The sequence below is a fragment of the Pelobates fuscus genome, chromosome 5, assembly GCF_036172605.1.
Source record: "Pelobates fuscus isolate aPelFus1 chromosome 5, aPelFus1.pri, whole genome shotgun sequence".
NCBI classification, from domain to species: domain Eukaryota; kingdom Metazoa; phylum Chordata; class Amphibia; order Anura; family Pelobatidae; genus Pelobates; species Pelobates fuscus.
This window is the reverse complement of record NC_086321.1, coordinates 1,974,255-1,997,563: the sequence shown is the minus strand read 5'-3', so window position 1 is coordinate 1,997,563 and position 23,309 is coordinate 1,974,255. Positions and strand designations below refer to the sequence as shown.

Sequence of the window (23,309 nt, the reverse complement as noted above, 5' to 3'; positions counted from 1 at the left end):
ACTGGGAGTATTATTACTGTGGGGCTCTGTTACACACTCAGACACATTACTGGGAGTATTATTGCTGTTTGGCTCTGTTATACACTCAGACACATTACTGGGAGTATTATTGCTGTTTGGCTCTGTTATACACTCAGATACATTACTGGGAGTATTATTGCTGTGGAGCTCTGTTATACACTCAGACACATTACTGGGAGTATTATTACTGTGGGGCTCTGTTATACACTCAGACACATTACTGGGAGTATTATTGCTGTGGAGCTCTGTTATACACTCAGATACATTACTGGGAGTATTATTGCTGTGGGGCTCTGTTATACACTCAGACACATTACTGGGAGTATTATTGCTGTGGGGCTCTGTTATACACTCAGACACATTACTGGGAGTATTATTACTGTGGGGCTCTGTTACACACTCAGACACATTACTGGGAGTATTATTGCTGTTTGGCTCTGTTATACACTCAGACACATTACTGGGAGTATTATTGCTGTTTGGCTCTGTTATACACTCAGACACATTACTGGGAGTATTATTACTGTGGGGCTCTGTTATACACTCAGACACATTACTGGGAGTATTATTGCTGTGGAGCTCTGTTATACACTCAGATACATTACTGGGAGTATTATTGCTGTGGGGCTCTGTTATACACTCAGACACATTACTGGGAGTATTAATACTGTGGAGCTCTGTTATACACTCGGACACATTACTGGGAGTATTATTGCTGTGGAGCTCTGTTATACACTCAGACACATTACTGGGAGTATTATTACTGTGGGGCTCTGTTACACACTCAGACACATTACTGGGAGTATTATTGCTGTTTGGCTCTGTTATACACTCAGACACATTACTGGGAGTATTATTACTGTGGGGCTCTGTTATACACTCAGACACATTACTGGGAGTATTATTGCTGTGGAGCTCTGTTACACACTCAGACACATTACTGGGAGTATTATTACTGTGGGGCTCTGTTACACACTCAGACACATTACTGGGAGTATTATTGCTGTTTGGCTCTGTTATACACTCAGACACATTACTGGGAGTATTATTGCTGTGGAGCTCTGTTATACACTCAGACATTACTGGGAGTATTATTGCTGTGGAGCTCTGTTATACACTCAGACACATTACTGGGAGTATTATTACTGTGGGGCTCTGTTATACACTCAGACACATTACTGGGAGTATTATTGCTGTGGAGCTCTGTTATACATTCAGACACATTACTGGGAGTATTATTGCTGTGGAGCTCTGTTATACACTCAGACACATTACTGGGAGTATTATTGCTGTGGAGCTCGGTTATACACTCACACACATTACTGGGAGTATTATTGCTGTGGGGCTCTGTTATACACTCAGACACATTACTGGGCGTATTATTGCTGTGGGGCTCTGTTATACACTCAGGCACATTACTGGGAGTATTATTACTGTGGAGCTCTGTTATACACTCAGACACATTACTGGGAGTATTATTACTGTGGAGCTCTGTTATACATTCAGACACATTACTGGGAGTATTATTACTGTGGAGCTCTGTTATACATTCAGACACATTACTGGGAGTATTATTCCTGTGGAGCTCTGTTATACACTCAGACACATTACTGGGAGTATTATTACTGTGGAGCTCTGTTATACATTCAGACACATTACTGGGAGTATTATTACTGTGGAGCTCTGTTATACATTCAGACACATTACTGGGAGTATTATTACTGTGGAGCTCTGTGATACACTCAGACACATTACTGGGAGTATTATCGCTGTGGGGCTCTGTTATACACTCAGACACATTACTGGGAGTATTATTGCCATGGAGCTCTGTTATACACTCAGACACATTACTGGGAGTATTATTGCCGTGGAGCTCTGTTATACACTCAGACACATTACTGGGAGTATTATTGCTGTGGAGCTCTGTTATACACTCAGACACATTACTGGGAGTATTATTACTGTGGGGCTCTGTTACACACTCAGACACATTACTGGGAGTATTATTACTGTGGGGCTCTGTTACACACTCAGACACATTACTGGGAGTATTATTGCTGTTTGGCTCTGTTATACACTCAGACACATTACTGGGAGTATTATTACTGTGGGGCTCTGTTATACACTCAGACACATTACTGGGAGTATTATTGCTATGGAGCTCTGTTACACACTCAGACACATTACTGGGAGTATTATTACTGTGGGGCTCTGTTACACACTCAGACACATTACTGGGAGTATTATTGCTGTTTGGCTCTGTTATACACTCAGACACATTACTGGGAGTATTATTACTGTGGGGCTCTGTTATACACTCAGACACATTACTGGGAGTATTATTGCTATGGAGCTCTGTTACACACTCAGACACATTACTGGGAGTATTATTACTGTGGGGCTCTGTTACACACTCAGACACATTACTGGGAGTATTATTGCTGTTTGGCTCTGTTATACACTCAGACACATTACTGGGAGTATTATTGCTGTGGAGCTCTGTTATACACTCAGACATTACTGGGAGTATTATTGCTGTGGAGCTCTGTTATACACTCAGACACATTACTGGGAGTATTATTACTGTGGGGCTCTGTTATACACTCAGACACATTACTGGGAGTATTATTGCTGTGGAGCTCTGTTATACATTCAGACACATTACTGGGAGTATTATTGCTGTGGAGCTCTGTTATACACTCAGACACATTACTGGGAGTATTATTGCTGTGGAGCTCGGTTATACACTCACACACATTACTGGGAGTATTATTGCTGTGGGGCTCTGTTATACACTCAGACACATTACTGGGCGTATTATTGCTGTGGGGCTCTGTTATACACTCAGGCACATTACTGGGAGTATTATTACTGTGGAGCTCTGTTATACACTCAGACACATTACTGGGAGTATTATTACTGTGGAGCTCTGTTATACATTCAGACACATTACTGGGAGTATTATTACTGTGGAGCTCTGTTATACATTCAGACACATTACTGGGAGTATTATTCCTGTGGAGCTCTGTTATACACTCAGACACATTACTGGGAGTATTATTACTGTGGAGCTCTGTTATACATTCAGACACATTACTGGGAGTATTATTACTGTGGAGCTCTGTTATACATTCAGACACATTACTGGGAGTATTATTACTGTGGAGCTCTGTTATACACTCAGACACATTACTGGGAGTATTATTCCTGTGGAGCTCTGTTATACACTCAGACACATTACTGGGAGTATTATTCCTGTGGAGCTCTGTTATACACTCAGACACATTACTGGGAGTATTATCGCTGTGGGGCTCTGTTATACCCTCAGACACATTACTGGGAGTATTATTGCTATGGAGCTCTGTTACACACTCACACACATTACTGGGAGTATTATTCCTGTGGAGCTCTGTTATACACTCAGACACATTACTGGGAGTATTATCGCTGTGGGGCTCTGTTATACCCTCAGACACATTACTGGGAGTATTATTGCTATGGAGCTCTGTTACACACTCACACACATTACTGGGAGTATTATTGCTGTGGAGCTCTGTTATACACTCAGACACATTACTGGGAGTATTATTGCTGTGGAGCTCTGTTATATACTCACACACATTACTGGGAGTATTATTGCTGTGGGGCTCTGTTATACACTCAGACACATTACTGGGAGTATTATTGCTGTGGAGCTCTGTTATATACTCACACACATTACTGGGAGTATTATTGCTGTGGAGCTCTGTTATACACTCAGACACATTACTGGGAGTATTATTGCTGTGGAGCTCTGTTATATACTCACACACATTACTGGGAGTATTATTGCTGTGGAGCTCTGTTATATACTCACACATATTACTGGGAGTATTATTGCTGTGGGGCTCTGTTATACCCTCAGACACATTACTGGGAGTATTATTGCTGTGGAGCTCTGTTATACACTCAGACACATTACTGGGAGTATTATTACTGTGGAGCTCTGTTATACACAGACACATTACTGGGAGTATTATTCCTGTGGAGCTCTGTTATACACTCAGTCACATTACTGGGAGTATTATTACTGTGGAGCTCTGTGATACACTCAGACACATTACTGGGAGTATTATTGCTGTGGAGCTCTGTTATACAAAGACACATTACTGGGAGTATTATTCCTGTGGAGCTCTGTTATACACTCAGTCACATTACTGGGAGTATTATTGCTGTGGGGCTCTGTTATACCCTCAGACACATTACTGGGAGTATTATTACTGTGGAGCTCTGTTATACATTCAGACACATTACTGGGAGTATTATTACTGTGGGGTTCTGTTATACCCTCAGACACATTACTGGGAGTATTATTACTGTGGAGCTCTGTTATACACTCAGACACATTACTGGGAGTATTATTGCTGTGGAGCTCTGTTATACACTCAGACACATTACTGGGAGTATTATTACTGTGGGGCTCTGTTATACACTCAGACACATTACTGGGAGTATTATTACTGTGGGGCTCTGTTATACACTCAGACACATTACTGGGAGTATTATTGCTGTGGAGCTCTGTTATACACTCAGACACATTACTGGGAGTATTATTACTGTGGAGCTCTGTTATACATTCAGACACATTACTGGGAGTATTATTACTGTGGGGCTCTGTTATACACTCAGACACATTACTGGGAGTATTATTACTGTGGAGCTCTGTTATACATTCAGACACATTACTGGGAGTATTATTGCTGTGGAGCTCTGTTATACACTCAGACACATTACTGGGAGTATTATTACTGTGGGGCTCTGTTATACACTCAGACACTTTACTGGGAGTATTATTACTGGGGAGCTCTGTTATACACTCAGACACATTACTGGGAGTATTATTACTGTGGAGCTCTGTTATACACTCACACATTACTGGGAGTATTATTGCTGTGGAGCTCTGTTATACACTCAGACACATTACTGGGAGTATTATTACTGTGGGGCTCTGTTATACACTCAGACACTTTACTGGGAGTATTATTACTGGGGAGCTCTGTTATACACTCACACATTACTGGGAGTATTATTACTGTGGAGCTCTGTTATACACTCAGGCACATTACTGGGAGTATTATCGCTGTGGAGCTCTGTTATACACTCAGACACATTACTGGGAGTATTATTACTGTGGGGCTCTGTTATACACTCAGACACTTTACTGGGAGTATTATTACTGGGGAGCTCTGTTATACACTCAGACACATTACTGGGAGTATTATTACTGTGGAGCTCTGTTATACACTCACACATTACTGGGAGTATTATTGCTGTGGAGCTCTGTTATACACTCAGACACATTACTGGGAGTATTATTACTGTGGGGCTCTGTTATACACTCAGACACTTTACTGGGAGTATTATTACTGGGGAGCTCTGTTATACACTCACACATTACTGGGAGTATTATTACTGTGGAGCTCTGTTATACACTCACACATTACTGGGAGTATTATTGCTGTGGAGCTCTATTATACACTCAGACACTTTACTGGGAGTATTATTACTGGGGAGCTCTGTTATACACTCAGACACATTACTGGGAGTATTATTCCTGTGGGGCTCTGTTATGCACTTAGACACATTACTGGGAGTATTATTGCTGTGGAGCTCTGTTATACACTTAGACACATTACTGGGAGTATTATTGCTGTGGAGCTCTGTTATACACTCAGACACATTACTGGGAGTATTATTGCTGTGGAGCTCTGTTATACACTCAGACACATTACTGGGAGTATTATTGCTGTGGAGCTCTGTTATACACTCATACACATTACTGGGAGTATTATTACTGTGGGGCTCTGTTATAAACTCAGACACTTTACTGGGAGTATTATTGCTGTGGAGCTCTGTTATACACTCAGACACATTACTGTGAGTATTATTGCTGTGGAGCTCTGTTATACACTCAGACACATTACTGGGAGTATTATTGCTGTGGAGCTCTGTTATACACACACACATTACTGGGAGTATTATTACTGTGGGGCTCTGTTATACACTCAGACACTTTACTGGGAGTATTATTGCTGTGGAGCTCTGTTATACACTCAGACACATTACTGGGAGTATTATTACTGTGGGGCTCTGTTATACACTCAGACACTTTACTGGGAGTATTATTGCTGTGGAGCTCTGTTATACACTCAGACACATTACTGGGAGTATTATTACTGTGGGGCTCTGTTATACACTCAGACACTTTACTGGGAGTATTATTGCTGTGGAGCTCTGTTATACACTCAGACACATTACTGGGAGTATTATTACTGTGGAGCTCTGTTATACACTCAGACACATTACTGGGAGTATTATTGCTGTAGGGCTCTGTTATACACTCAGACACAATACTGGGAGTATTATTACTGTGGGGCTCTGTTATACACTCAGACACTTTACTGGGAGTATTATTACTGGGGAGCTCTGTTATACACTCACACATTACTGGGAGTATTATTACTGTGGAGCTCTGTTATACACTCACACATTACTGGGAGTATTATTGCTGTGGAGCTCTGTTATACACTCAGACACTTTACTGGGAGTATTATTACTGTGGAGCTCTGTTATACACTCAGACACATTACTGGGAGTATTATTCCTGTGGGGCTCTGTTATACACTTAGACACATTACTGGGAGTATTATTGCTGTGGAGCTCTGTTATACACTTAGACACATTACTGGGAGTATTATTGCTGTGGAGCTCTGTTATACACTCAGACACATTACTGTGAGTATTATTGCTGTGGAGCTCTGTTATACACTCAGACACATTACTGGGAGTATTATTGCTGTGGAGCTCTGTTATACACACACACATTACTGGGAGTATTATTGCTGTGGAGCTCTGTTATACACTCAGACACATTACTGGGAGTATTATTACTGTGGGGCTCTGTTATACACTCAGACACTTTACTGGGAGTATTATTGCTTGGAACTCTGTTATACACTCAGACACATTACTGGGAGTATTATTACTGTGGGGCTCTGTTATACACTCAGACACTTTACTGGGAGTATTATTGCTGTGGAGCTCTGTTATACACTCAGACACATTACTGGGAGTATTATTACTGTGGGGCTCTGTTATACACTCAGACACTTTACTGGGAGTATTATTGCTGTGGAGCTCTGTTATACACTCAGACACATTACTGGGAGTATTATTACTGTGGAGCTCTGTTATACACTCAGACACATTACTGGGAGTATTATTGCTGTAGGGCTCTGTTATACACTCAGACACATTACTGGGAGTATTATTGCTGTGGGGCTCTGTTATACACTCAGACACATTACTGGGAGTATTATTGCTGTGGAGCTCTGTTATACACTCAGACACATTACTGGGAGTATTATTGCTGTGGGGCTCTGTTATACACTCAGACACATTACTGGGAGTATTATTGCTGTGGAGCTCTGTTATACACTCTGACACATTACTGGGAGTATTATTGCTGTGGAGCTCTGTTATACACTCAGACACATTACTGGGATTATTATTGCTGTGGAGCTCTGTTATACACTCAGACACATTACTGGGAGTATTATTACTGTGGAGCTCTGTTATACACTCAGTCACATTACTGGGAGTATTATTGCTGTGGGTCTCTGTTATACACTCAGTCACATTACTGGGAGTGCTATTGCTGTGGAGCTCTGTTATACACTCAGTCACATTACAGGGAGTATTATTGCTGTGGAGCTCTGTTATACATGCAGACACACCAACAATATGGAGCTCCTAGAAAAGAGGAACATTCAAATAGGAAAGAGGGATTTGGGACCAATATAGGGACTGTCCCTCCTTAATAGGGACACTTGGGTTGGTATGCACACAACAAAGGCACTCAATGAGCAGACACTGAGGAGGTAAATCTTGTTACCAGGGTCCCAGGGACCCCCACACTGCCACCCAAACAGTGTCTCTCAGATATTAACCCTTACACTGCCACCCAAAGCATGGCTCTCCCCTATTAACCCTCACACTGCCACCCAAAGCGGGGCTTTCTGCTATTAACCCTCACACTGCCACCCAAAGCGTGGCTCTCTACCCTCACACTGCCACTCAAAGCGTGGCTCTCCCCTATTAACCCTCACACTGCCATCCAAAGCATGGCTCTTAGCTATTAACCCTCACACTGCCACCCAAAGCATGGCTCTTAGCTATTAACCCTCACACTGCCATCCAAAGCATGGCTCTTAGCTATTAACCCTCAAACTGCCACCCAAAGCATGGCTCTTAGCTATTAACCCTCACACTGCCACCCAAAGCATGGCTCTTAGCTATTAACCCTCACACTGCCACCCAAAGCATGGCTCTTAGCTATTAACCCTCACACTGCCACCCAAAGCATGGCTCTTAGCTATTAACCCTCACGCTGCCACCCAAAGCGTGGCTCTCTGTTATTAACCCTCACACTTCCACCCAAAGCATGGCTCTCTGCTATTAACCCTCACACTGCCACCCAAAGCATGGCTCTTAGCTATTAACCCTCGCACTGCCATCCAAAGCGTGGCTCTCCGATATTAACCCTCACACTGCCACCCAAAGCATGGCTCTCTGCTATTAACCCTCACACTGCCACCCAAAGCATGGCTTTTAGCTATTAACCCTCACACTGCCACCCAAAGCATGGCTCTCTGCTATTAACCCTCGCACTGCCTCCCAAAGCATGGCTCTTAGCTATTAACCCTCGCACTGCCATCCAAAGCATGGCTCTCCGATATTAACCCTCACACTGCCACCCAAAGCATGGCTCTTAGCTATTAACCCTCACACTGCCACCCAAAGCATGGCTCTTAGCTATTAACCCTCACGCTGCCACCCAAAGCGTGGCTCTCTGTTATTAACCCTCACACTTCCACCCAAAGCATGGCTCTCTGCTATTAACCCTCACACTGCCACCCAAAGCATGGCTCTTAGCTATTAACCCTCGCACTGCCATCCAAAGCGTGGCTCTCCGATATTAACCCTCACACTGCCACCCAAAGCATGGCTCTCTGCTATTAACCCTCACACTGCCACCCAAAGCATGGCTTTTAGCTATTAACCCTCACACTGCCACCCAAAGCATGGCTCTCTGCTATTAACCCTCGCACTGCCACCCAAAGCATGGCTCTCCGATATTAACCCTCACACTGCCACCCAAAGCATGGCTCTTAGCTATTAACCCTCACACTGCCATCGAAAGCGTGGCTCTCCGATATTAACCCTCACACTGCCACCCAAAGCATGGCTCTCTGCTATTAACCCTCGCACTGCCACCCAAAGCATGGCTCTCTGCTATTAACCCTCGCACTGCCACCCAAAGCATGGCTCTCCGATATTATCCCTCACACTGCCACCCATGGCCTTTTTGCTTGTTTGATGCTTGCTTGAAATCTTTGAGAATTTCTGATCACTTTGTACAATCCATCAGATTTTCAGCAGATATTGGATTTATTGAATATTGAGAATATCTATTTAAATAAAGGTTTTTAAACCCAGATGTGATTGTGAATTGAATCTAATAGTGTTATTGTATCGCCCCTACAGAAGCAGTGTGTAACCTACCCATGGAGTCGGGCCCCTGCTTGGCGATCATATTAATGTGGTATTATGACCAGAAACAAGATGTATGTGATTCCTTCCTTTATGGTGGCTGCCAAGGCAACGGGAACAGATTTCACACAAAGAGCAACTGCAGCCGCACCTGTGTCAGCGCAAAGAAAGGTATGTTTGCCCTTAAGTAATTGTATTTACAGCTTCAATTAAGAAATAAGCGGCTAATTCATTTAGTCAGTTAGCGGTGGTGGTATTGGCATAGTTAGTGGTGGTGATATCGGCAGAGTTAGTGGTGGTAGTATTGGCATAGTTAGTGGTGGTGGTATTGGCATAGTTAGTGGTGGTGGTATTGGCATAGTTAGTGGTGGTGGTATTGATACCGGAGAAACTGACGGAAGCCAAGCACAGAGAAGTGGACACAGGTTTCTTCAGGAAGGAAGAGATTCTTTATTCGATTCACCGACCGGGGCTCAGAGGGACTAATGTCACCAAAATACAACAAGATCTGAGCCCAGAACTGACTGTGTAAATGCATGATATAGACATATAGCTCCTCCTATAGTTAACTCTACCCACATATATTCTTTACACAATCAGCTGAACAAAGCCTAACTTCCCTTACCTGTTAGACCACATGGCTCACCCAGAACAATGGAGGAGGGGAAGTGTTTTCAGTTTCTGCATTCCTGCATTTGCTCAATACAGTGTTGATTGTATCTTAGCTAGTAAATTTATTTTTACTGAGATTCCACCACATTCCCCCCTTTGATGCTTCTGATATTTCACAATTCCAGATGCATCACTTAACCATAGTTTGCTTACACCTCAGGTTGCCATGAATCAGAACAGACCTCGTAAGCATCTTAGCATCCTTACAAATTCCTTTAGCACTCCTCATTCTGAATATATTATCTCTGGGCTAAGGGTTCATACTTGCAAACAGCCATTACATGCGCAGCTGGTTTCCTTTCTGTCGTGCTCTCTATGACACTCTGTATGGACCTAATTACCAATGGAACCAAACATGGTAGAAAGAGACACACTATAATCAACATGACTCCTCCTACCAATGTCTTGATCCCTCCAAGCTGCTCGTACCTACTTCCAAACCAACTACTAGAATTGTACCCGTTCCAGGCTTAAGTCGGTACATGCGTCAGTTTAGCCATGTGGCTTGTGAGATCAGCCACTGCCTGCCCTTCATCATCTATGTGCAGACAACAGTTGCTGAGATTGAACTTTCCACATACACCTCCTTCTATTTGCACTGGAAGTGAATGGAGGACTTTATCAACAGCCCAACTGGTTTACCTGGTAAGAAGGCTATGTGCTTTACAGAGGAATCCATAATTGCCTAATGGTAGAATGAGGCTTGAATCCCTGTATTAGAATACAATAACACTTCATGGGCATACGGTTTGGCTGTTAACCAGTTCCCTCACATATTACATCCCTCCTATTGGCAATGAAGCGCGCTAAGGTAGCCAGTGCCACTCATTATCTTCCCAGCTACCTACATTCAAGGATGCTAGCTTCTTTTTATGATTCACATCATAAACTTTAACTCTCAAGGTCTCTGCTGTTTCAATTGGCAACAAGAAGAAGGATGGTTTGAGCATACCTAATACACATGCCCCTTCCCAGTCCTGTGGTAACTCCGAATATACTTTCTTACCACAGATCCAGTACAAATTTGCTGGGGCTTTCCAACTAGATGTAGCAGATAGGTCAAACCACACATCCTTTAAATTGGCGTATCTAGCAAACGGGTTAGATGGTTCTGAGACATTTGAAGCCGACCACCAAGTTGTATTCTTCGTATCATCATCATAAGCTTTTTGCCCTAGACAAGTTAGTTCTCCTACAGATGTATTATACATTATTCCTTTCCTTGCTATGCAAACATAACCTATAATGGAGGTCTTTAATCTCCACTCAGATTTACCTCTAACACTCACTTGATAATCAGTTTGAGAAGATATTAACTGTTCAATTGTCTCAGAACCGGAATACATTACCTCCTTTGCTTCCCAGGGCCATTGGTCTCCCATGTTAGTACCTCCACACACATAGCAGTTGGTGACATTAAGACTACCATCAATGTTTTCGGCTAGATCTATAAATACGTTTTTAGCGTTATGGGGGATCTTATTTTCTACACTCATCTCTTCATAAAAAGAATGGAAAACCTGATGAGTTTGGGATGCTACGGTATCGGTCTCTATCCCTATAAATAATATTGTCCCAGGATCCAAACCCGTCCCATATATCTGGAACCCAAATAAGTTACCGAACCTATCTATGAATCGTTCAGGATTATTTATGAGTATATGGACTGGGTTACATTCCCTAGACTTACAATATGGCTTTGTAGGCAACTTAGTAACAATCATATCCTTATCTACTGTCGGTCCCCAAGTTGCCCACCCCACACGAGACTAATATGGGCAAAAGTTATATTCCCTATCTGGGCATTTTGGACTTACGTACTTGTTCTTACTATTGGGACAAATATATTTATCATTAGACCCATACGTCCTCTCCCATCTAAGATCCCCACATACATTCCACGGCTTTCTACCACTTGATATCGCTTTACATGCATCAAATAGCAGAACACCCGAAGAATGTACGGTTTCTAATAGTTTTATTAATTAGGGTCCCCTGAGGATCTCCATTCCTGAGAGTCAACCAAATTGTACGAGGTTGATACTCTGGACTGAAGCACTTAGGTTCTCCTACTCCTAAATGGCATACACTATATTCTATATTTAGGTATCTACATCTTGATACATCTCCTTTACACTCGTATTGCGAATGCCAAATTAGGGTCTGGGAAATATGGTTACCTGTTATAGTAGTCTTAATGCAAACCTCACAGCTAGGTGTGTCAGTACCTCTACCTTCCTGAATATAAAAAGACACAAAAATATACATTATCAAAAGCACTTCTTTCGACGTCTTCATCCTCAGTCTTCGTCCGTGCGATGGCACCTCAGCTTCCAGGATGTAAGGGCTGCAGGGAATGGAGTTCTGCTCGTCTTCACAGGGGTCCCTTCGAGACTTTCCTGGCTTTTAATAACACGTTGGTGAGCGGACAGGCATTATTATGGCCGTCAAAAACACTCACTTGTAGATCTTTGTTGATGTTCCCTTTTAACAATATTATCTTCGCAAAAAAAACACTTTTAATCCAACTCGGTCACACGCTTCAACTGGATCTTGCAAGGATTCTCTGGATCTATGGTAGCTTGTCAGGAATCTGCCACTGCTGGTTTAACCCTGGAGTGATGAATCCACTGAGTCACTTCTACAACCTTTACAACTGTTGGGGTAGATAAAAGAACAACATAGGGACCTCTCCACTTGGAACCTAATGGAACAGTGTTCCATTCTTTTATCCACACTTGATCCCCTGGATGGTAAGAATGAACAGGTGGATAAATATTCACAGGTACTTTACACACTTATCCACATAGGTTTGTATATTTTCCTTAGCCCTCTATAATATATGGTACTAACTAAAGCTAACAGGATACGCTCCAAGCTTTAATTCAATGTGTATTGGTGGAATATTGCGAGCAAGTCCTGGAGGATTATTCTCTGTCCATATTCTTGAAATGTCAAATAAGGATTCATCACTCTTAGGGTCTGTATTTTTTATTATAGAGTAGAAGTGCCATTCTTCTTCCCTTTGCACCGATACTGATATTATGCCTGGTGATCTATTAAACTTCAGAGACGTTGATCCGTTGGGTTTAAAAGTTATCTGGGCCTGAAGCTTTGATAATAGATCTCGTCCTAGAAGCTGAACTGGACACTCCAGCATATACAGGAACTGGTGCTTAACCAAATGGCCTCCTAGAATACAAGTATGACTCCTGAGAATTGGTCTAGCAGCGCTTTTCCCAGTAGCTCCTAGTCTTCCTGAAGGAGGAGCAACTAGGTTAGTTACCACAGAGTACTCAGCACCAGTGTCAATCATGAAAGAGCTCCTCTTTCCCTCTATTGATACATCGACCATAGGCTGCACTCGGCTAAAGGGGGATGGAGCCCAGTCGGTATCAATAGTCTTCCATGACAGTGTCAGCCAGACTGACAAAATCTCTATCTTCTCTATCCCTTAATCTCTAGGTAGGGGAATAGTATACTACTGTCATTCCCTCCAAGACTTTCTCTATGGCCACCTCTGTAACCATCTCGTAACCTTCTCTCTTGTCTTATCTATAACTTGCTTTATATTCCCTCTGTGGGCAGTCACTTTTCCAATATCCTTCCTCTCTACAATACGCACAGTGATTCCTACTTCCTCCCTTACTCAGCCTATTCTCAACTCCTCTATTCACCTCCCTTCCCTGTCTCTCTACACTTATGATAGCTACAGCTAGCATATCTCCCTTCATCCTCATTTTACGTTCTTCCTCCTGCTTTGTTTCAATCTCCCTGTTCATATACACCTGACTTGCAATTTCCATTAACTGTGATATGGACATTCCTACAAATCCCTTTAACTTTAGCAATTTTCTTTTGATATCACCTTGGGTCTGGCTGACAAATGCCGAGTTGTTCATTCGAGAGTTCTCAGGGGCCTCTGGATTAAAAGGAGTATATAATCTATATGACTCCAGCAATCTCTCATAGAAAGCACTAGGTGACTCGTCGGCTTTCGTAAAGGAATTATGGGTCTTCCAATTAAACAGATCAGTCATGGTAAAAGGGACATAAACAAATACCGGGTCTGCCAACTGTAATTGACCATTAATATCAATGTGTGGTGGACCAGGGGTAAGCTGCAGTGGCATTTGTAAATGTCAAAGTTGGAGGGCACCGGTCATTTGTCAGGTTAGGGTGGGACTTAGATAGGGTTGTTTAGTCATAGGTTCCGGTCGGGGAGTGGTGAGGTAGGTGGAAATGGATAAATTAATTTTACTGGTCAGTAACTCGGTTAACAAAATGTTTCGGACAGGGCTAGGAGGAGCCTGACCAGTAACCAAAAATGGTAAAAGTGTATTCCAGCGTCCTATACCATTGACCATTTCATCCAGTTGTATTTCAAAACTAATTTACTGTTACTAAAGGCACACAAGGCTCAGTAATTATAGTGTTATGTCAGTGGTTATGGTGTTTTCAGTGATTATGGTATTATCAGTGGTTATGGTATTATCAGTGGTTATGGTGTTTTCAGTAGTTATGGTGTTTTCAGCGGTTATGGTGTTTTCAGTGGTTATGGTGTTTTCAGTGATTATGGTGTTTTCAGTGGTTATGGTGTTTTCAGTGGTTATGGTATTATCAGTGGTTATGGTGTTTTGTAATTGCTGAGAATTATCTGATTTCAGTGGATTCAGTTACTGTTATTAAGAATTCTCCTCACAATTTTGACTGCTAATAATAAAACTGAATACAAAGAACCAGTTGGGGGGGTAGGTAGGCACAGAAATAGGAGGGGACAGGCATCTGAGAGCCAGAGACAATTAGAGCACAGGGGGACATACCAGCTGCACCAGTTTTTGATAAAGAATTTAGTTGAGGGATGGTCAGATGGGTCAGATTCCATTGAGGATGGACAAACCAGTTTTTTAGTAACCATCTAGTAACACAAACTGTGTTAACAGTCAAAAACTGGTCATTCTCTACTACATAAGGTAGTCCCCAAAATCACACACATTAAAGTTATTTAGCATACATTCTAAAGGATCAACAATCTTTAAATTCCGGCGCTGCCATACTTAGCAACGGAGCGTCTAATTCAAAGAAACACAACAAACACACCTCTAACAGTCACACTCGTTTCCCTGGCAACAGCGCCATGTGGCACAGTTACTAGGTCAAACTCATACAACAAAACATACAGGGAATTCCCGTACACACACAGCTGTTACACCAGTCACTAAGTAACTAATACTGTGCCCTTTGGCGAAACTATACAGTCACCGACGCTATAATTCCTATATATGAATTACCCGTCTATAACACACCCCAGTAACATCGTCTTTTACAAATAGCGGTTACATTACGGTTAGCACAAGTCAAAGCACAATTTAAGATCACAATACAATTATTAGTGGTTATGGTGTTAAATATGCATTAGACGACAATGATTAGTACTTATATACAGTGTCAGTAAATATACAAGGTTATGGTACCGTGCACTATAATACAGCAACACACTATTCACACTCTCGCTAGACGGCTGAGCTCGCGCTATCTAACAAGATATACACTTTACTAAACAATCTTTATCACATATACAATTCCCAACTAATCTATTGGCCAGTACCTTGATGGACTACCTAAAACTATCTACATCCGTTTTGGTTAGCCACACTGCCCAAGCACCACATATAGCGAGCTAGAGGACCGAATTTACACAGACGCCTCTTAGTCGATTACTCTATCAAAAATCTAGTGGGTTCCAAATTTACACGCCTTCCCACTTAGCCAAGATAGGTTGAGAGCTAGCGAACCGAATTTACACAGACGCCGCTTAGTCTCCCGGTCCCTCCGACCTAGCGAACAAAATATACACCCTAGAACGCTAGTCTAGACAAGACACCGGTGTCCGGCTAGGGCTATTTACACCAGAACCCCGCCTGACTAACCAAATCAAACGGTCTTACTAAAGAGCGTTCGATTGAGCGGTGCGCCTTCGCTCCTTCCCTCCGACAGAGGGGGCAGATTCCATACACAATTCAAACCCCTTATGGGCCTACCGCACTATCGGTATACCCCTAGTGGGTCTGCCGTCTAAAACAGCAGTTGTCTTACCTCCTCGTTCCTGAACCTGGGTTCACACTCATCGACGGGGACACCCCAGCACTTACTACGTAGAGGCCGATGATCTCCTGGACAAAAGACCAGTGGCGCCGAGACGAAGGGAGGTCCACGCAGAAGTTCAGGGGTGCAGCCGTAGAGAACGTGGGCAAAGATAGACCGTCTCACGCCTCTGCCTCTCAGCTACCGTTGAACGATGAGCTTCCCGGCCAATGCACCAAATGATACCGGAGAAACTGACGGAAGCCAAGCACAGAGAAGTGGACACAGGTTTCTTCAGGAAGGAAGAGATTCTTTATTCGATTCACCGACCGGGGCTCAGAGGGACTAATGTCACCAAAATACAGCAAGATCTGAGCCCAGAACTGACTGTGTAAATGCATGATATAGACATATAGCTCCTCCTATAGTTAACTCTACCCACATATACTCTTTACACAATCAGCTGAACAAAGCCTAACTTCCCTTACCTGTTAGACCACATGGCTCACCCAGAACAATGGAGGAGGGGAAGTGTTTTCAGTTTCTGCATTCCTGCATTTGCTCAATACAGTGTTGATTGTATCTTAGCTACGTGTAACTAACTAACTGATACAACATTTACACATATGCCACATGGCAATCTTGTCCTAGTAAATTTATTTTTACTGAGATTCCACCACAGTATTGGCATAGTTAGTGGTGGTATTGGCAGAGTTAATAGTGGTGATATCGGCAGAGTTAATGGTGGTGATATCGGCAGAGTTAGTGGTGGTGATATCGGCAGAGTTGGTGGTGGTATTGGCAGAGTTAGTGGTGGTGGTATTGGCAGAGTTAGTGGTGGTGATATCAGCAGAGTTAGTGGTGGTGATATCGGCAGAGTTGGTGGTGGTATTGGCATAGTTAGTGGTGGTGATATCGGCAGAGTTAGTGGTGGTGGTATTGGCAGAGTTAGTGGTGGTGATATCGGCAGAGTTGGTGGTGGTATTGGCATAGTTAGTGGTGGTGGTATTGGCATAGTTAGTGGTGGTGGTATTGGCAGAGTTAGTGGTGGTGATATCGGCAGAGTTGGTGGTGATATCGGCAGAGTTGGTGGTGGTATCGGCAGAGTTGGTGGTGGTATCGGCATAGTTAGTGGTGGTGATATCGGCAGAGTTAGTGGTGGTGGTGATGGTATTAACAGAGTGGTGTTTGTGGCGGACCGCCTGGCACACTGACTGGTGCCTCCGCAAATCGATACTTCCTAGTGCTCACCGAGTACTCCAAGCACTCCACCAGACACCATAACCCCCGTAAACCCCACAGCCACCATTACAGCTATGTTGGGGTCTCGCTGACCTCCACCCACCCTGGCCCAAGACCAGGATCCAGCTTCCAGTGGGTGAACCTCTCCCAATCCAGAAAGTAAAGCAGGATAGCTCTCACAAGAGCTAGTGATTATAATCCAAGGGAGTATGAGTATAGCAATCCCCAGAGTGAGGCTCTATGTTGAGTCCCCATGCAAGGGGTTTTCCATGACATATTTCAGGGGCATTCCTCACTGGACCTGAGAGGGACTATGACAAAGTACACACTGTAATGACATTGGCTCCCACACAAAAAAGGATAATCCCTCCCCTTTGTCTGAGGGATAATTAAATCAGGAACTGTACTAAACTCAATTATCTCCAGGCACAGAAAACTTAAATTTTACAATATCCCAAAAGTACCCTTAAACCACATGGAAACCCCACAAAAGTCAAATCCCTTGATAGCCCCGATCAGGGAGACCAACATATCCAAAAAAATCACCCAGATCGGTTCAGGGGTTCGGGATTTCCATGGAAGTCATATTTTTGACCGATTGTGCACATGGTCCTATGCCCAAAACAGTTCCAGGGAAACATAGAAACATAGAATGTGACGGCAGATAAGAACCATTCGGCCTATCTAGTCTGCCCAGTTTTCTAAATACTTTCATTAGTCCTTAGCCTTATCTTATAGTTAGGATAGCCTTATGACTATCCCACACATGCTTAAACTCCTTTACTGTGTTAACCTCTACCACTTCAGCTGGAAGGCTATTCCATTCATTCACTACCCTCTCAGTAAAGTAATACTTCCTGATATTATTTTTAAACCTTTGCCCCTCTAATTTAAGACCATGTCCTCTTGTTGTGGTAGTTTTTCTTCTTTTAAATATAGTCTCCTCCTTTACTGTGTTGATTCTCTTTATGTATTTAAATGTTTCTATCATATCCCCCCTGTCTTGTCTTTCCTCCAAGCTATACATATTAAGATCCTTTAACCTTTCCTGGTAAGTTTTATCCTGCAATCCAGTTTAGTAGCCCTTCTCTGAACTCTCTCTAAAGTATCAATATCCTTCTGAAGATACGGTCTCCAGTACTGCGTACAATACTCCAAGTGAGGTCTCACCAGTGTTCTATACAATGGCATGAGCACTTCCCTCTTTCTTCTGCTAATACCTCTCCCTATACAACCAAGCATTCTGCTAGCATTTCCTGCTGCTCTATTACATTGTCTGCCTACCTTTAAGTCATCAGAAATAATCACCCCTAAATCCCTTTCCTCAGATGAGGTTAGGACTCTATCAAATATTCTGTACTCTGCCCTTGGGTTTTTACGTCCAAGATGCATTATCTTGCACTTATCCACATTAAATGTCAGTTGCCACAACTCTGACCATTTTTCTAGTTTACCTAAATCATTTGCCATTTGGCTTATCCCTCCTGGAACATCAACCCTGTTACATATCTTAGTATCATCAGCAAAAATACATACCTGACCATCAAGACCTGCTGCAATATCACTAATACAAATATTAAAGAGAATGGGTCCAAGTACAGATCCCTGAGGTACCCCACTGGTGACAATCCCAAGCTTCGAATATACTCCATTGACTACAACCCTCTGTTGCCTGTCACTCAGCCACTGCCTTACCCATTCAACAATATTGGAATCCAAACTCAAAGATTGCAGTTTATTGATAAGCCTTCCATGTGCAACAGTGTCAAAAGCCTTACTGAAATCTAGGTAAGCAATGTTTACTGCACCACCCTAATCTATTATTTTAGTTACCCAATCAAAAAAATCAATAAGATTAGTTTGGCATGATCTCCCTGAAGTAAACCCATGTTGTCTCTGATCTTGAAATACATGTGTTTTTAGATGTTCAACAATCCTATCCTTTAACATGGTTTCCATCACTTTCCCCACTACTGAAGTAAGACTTACTGGCCTAGAGTTGCCCAACTCCTCCCTACTACCTTTCTTGTGAATGGGCACAACAAGCACTAACTTCCAATCTTCTGGGACTACTCCCGTTAACAATGATTGGTTAAATAAATTCATGGTTTTGCTAGTACACCACTAAGCTCTTTTAATAGCTTTGGATGTATTCCATCAGGTCCCATTGACTTTTTTGTCTTTACTTTTGACAGTTGAAATAGAACCTCTTCCTCATTTGTCCTTTTTCCTAACTGAGGTCCCTTTCCTTCATTTCCATCTGTAAATACTGAACACAAATATTCATTGAGACAGTCAGCTAGACTTTTTATCCTCTTCTACATACCTTCCTTCTTTTGTTTTTAATCTAACCAATCCTTGTTTTACTTTTCTTTTCTCATTTATGTATCTAAAAAAAAGTTTTGTCCCCCATTTTTACCTACTGTGCTATTTTCTCTTCTGTGTGTGATTTGGAAGCTCTTATAACTTGCTTAGCCTCTTTCTGCCTAATCTTATAGATCATTCTGTCTTCCTCACTCTGTTTTTTTTCATAATTACTAAATGCTAACTTTTTGTTTTTTACTATTTTGGCCACATCTGCGGAGTACCACAGTGGTAATCCCATTTCTCTAGGACTCCATTTAAATTGCTCCAGTCTGATAATGACTCCTTTACACATATTCTAATTTTAGAAAAGTTTGTTTATCTAAAATCTAAAACTTTTGTTTTTGTGTGGTGTGACCCAGTCACTGTTCTTATATTAAACCACACTGACTGATGATCACTGGATCCTAAACTTTCACCTACAGTAATATCGGATACCAAATCTCCATTTGTTAACACTAAATCTAGTATGACCTCTTTACGAGTTGGCTCCTCAGTGACTTGTTTTAGAGACAATCCCAGTAGGGAGTTTAGAATATGTATGCTCCTAGCACAAGCAGCTATTTTTGTTTTCCAATTCACATCAGGAAGATTAAAGTCACCCATGATGATAACTTCCCCCTTCATTGTCATTTTAGCTATTTACTCAACTAGTAGATTATCTAACTCTTCTGTTTGCCCTGGGGGCCTATAAATCACACCTACACGAGTTACTGTGTGATTACCAAATTCTAACGTAACCCAAACGGACTCTATGTTCACCTCACTAACCTTAATTAGGCTAGATTTTATGCTATCCTTCACATACAGGGCCACCCCTCCCCCTTTCTTGCCTTCCCTGTCTTTTCTATATAAAGAGTACCCTGGTATTGCTGGTAGAGCTAATGGTCGGTCTCTCTTTCTGGAGTACAAAAGTACATAAAGCACATAAGTTTTTAAAGGGCCCATAGTCTTTTGGTTAGAGGCTTGCCAGCAGGTGTCTCCAAGAGCCCGTGGCGAGGTTACTTTCGCCACCATGATGTTGGTGGTATTGGCAGAGTTAGTGTTGGTGATGGTATTAACAAAGTTAGTGGTGGTAGTACTGGCAGAGTTAGTGGTGGTGGTGGTGGTATTGGCAGGGAGAGTTAGTGGTGGTAATGGTATTGACAAAGTTAGTAGTGGTGAAGGTATTGGCAGAGTTACAGGTGGTGGTGGTGGTATTGACAGAGTTGTTGGTGGTATTGACAGTTAATGGAGGTGGTATTGGTAGAGTTATTGGTGATTGTGGTTGTATTGACAGTTAGTGGTAGTGATGGTATTCACAGTTGGTGGTGGCTTGCAGAGTTAGTGATGTGCTAGAGCTAGTGGTATTGGAAGTTACTGGTGGTGGTATTGGAAGAGTTAGTGACAGTGGTTGTATTGGTAGAGTTAGTGGTGGCGGTATTGAATTGGGAAAGTAAGTGGTGGCATTGGCAGTTAGTGGTGGTGGTATTGGCAGAGTTAGTGATGGTGGTGATATTGGCACCAGTGCCTCTGCCAATCAGTGCTTCCTAGTAAGCCTTTAGTACCATAACCACTGCACCGGACACCATCAGCACTGTAGACCCTTAGCCACCGCAGCTTGGCTGGAGTCTCGCCGTCCTCCACCCACCTTGGACCCAAGACAATGATCCAGCTTCCAGTGGGTAGACCTCTCCTACTCCAGAGAGCATAGGAGGATAGCTCTTACAAGATCTTGTTATATTGCTCTCCAGGACACTCCACATAAAACCAGATAATCCCTCCTCTGTGCCTGGGAGATAATTGAGTCAGGGACTGTACTAAAGTCAATTATCTCCAGGTACAGAAAACATACCTAAAACATACATTTTTACAAAAACACCAAAATACCTTAAAACACACAAAATCCCCACAAAAAGTGACATCCCCTGATAGCACTAATCTTGGTGACCAACATAATCACCCAAATCGGTTCAGGGGTTCAGGAATTTTCTGGAAATCATAAATTGACTGACTGCACGCATGGTCCAATGCCCAAAACAGTTCCAGAGAATCAGGGCTTGCGGTCGGTCTAGTTCGGTAGTTTGAAAACCAAACAAACTACCGAACATAGTCAATGTTCTTACCCTTGTTCACCTTGTTCGTGGTAACAATTCCACCAAACAGTGCAGAACCGAACGCAGGCTATCCTGGAAGTCCAGCGGTGTTCGGGAGTTTCAATGTCCGAAAACAGTTCCATGAACTCGAAAAGCAAACACCGCTGCCTGCGTTCGTGGGAACAAGATGGCCGCCACCTCGTGGTTGTTCATGCGAACTGCGGCCACCCAAGCAGACAATTGTAGCTTATGCTAATTTTAGTGTACCTATAATCTTAATTTTATTAATGACAGGAGGCTTCATATTTGCTTAAGTCTCTCTTTACTAGAACTCCACAGCAGCAAATTAACACAGAGAAAATTCAACCAATCAGAAAAAAGTGAGATACAATAACACTCCCCTCCCCACACCTCTTTCAAGCTGCAACAAAACAGAAGCAAAAGGCAGAAAAACAATGTAGAGAAACCGAAGTCCTAGAATACAATTAATGCAACGACGTCATCAATCCAAGAAGAAATGTCAAACATGGGACCACGGACGGACTGTAAACTGAAACGAGAGAAAAACAGAATTGAAAGGACTGGTTTGATAATGAAATGCACTCTGGATAAAACATGTGGGTCCCTTGTGTAACAACCAATATTACCGAAATATACCCTTTAAATAAAAAGCTGTAACATGAACCAGCGACAGGGAGCCGAAACAACAAGCAGAGTTGCATACATACCTGATTACCCCAACTACTGGCAACAAGCCAAACAAGGGAGGGATGGAAAATGGGTGGGAAATATTTGCCTCCTGTCATTAATACAATTTAAGATTATACGTACACTAAAGCTAGCATAATCTGCAATTTTATAATATGACAGGAGGTTTCATATTTGCTGTTTTAACGCTCAGGCAACAACTAGAACGATGCTTGTGTCGCTGGCAAATAATCCGGGAGATAAAAAAATGTGACGAGACCAATCTCGCCACATTGCATTGGAGGAGCCTGGTTGCCCACCTGTTGCCTATGGACTATGGCCCTGGGAGATTGGGCCCTTTAAAAACAGTATTCGGCCATACCAGAGTGTATGTCACTCATTCTGGCCCTTTAAAGACTGTGGGGAAGGATTGACACTTTTTATATTGTGGGGATATTTATGGGATAATAATAGTAAACAGTCGAGAATTGCCCACTATTTCAATTCTCTAGATCCCAAAGATCGTTATCATGTAACTGAAATGCATTCCATATAAATAAAATCACAATTTGT

At 42.5% G+C, this 23,309-nt stretch overlaps 1 protein-coding gene across 1 annotated transcript in view; it reads left to right on the top strand.

Moving 5' to 3' along the window:
* Positions 1-23,309, top strand: part of LOC134610551 (inter-alpha-trypsin inhibitor-like) — a 102,976-nt gene that overhangs the window by 56,000 nt on the left and 23,667 nt on the right. Inside the window, exon 4 of the mRNA XM_063453525.1 lies at positions 9,607-9,783. Coding sequence (XP_063309595.1) covers positions 9,607-9,783 — 177 coding nt within the window. The remainder of the gene's footprint in view (positions 1-9,606; positions 9,784-23,309) is intronic.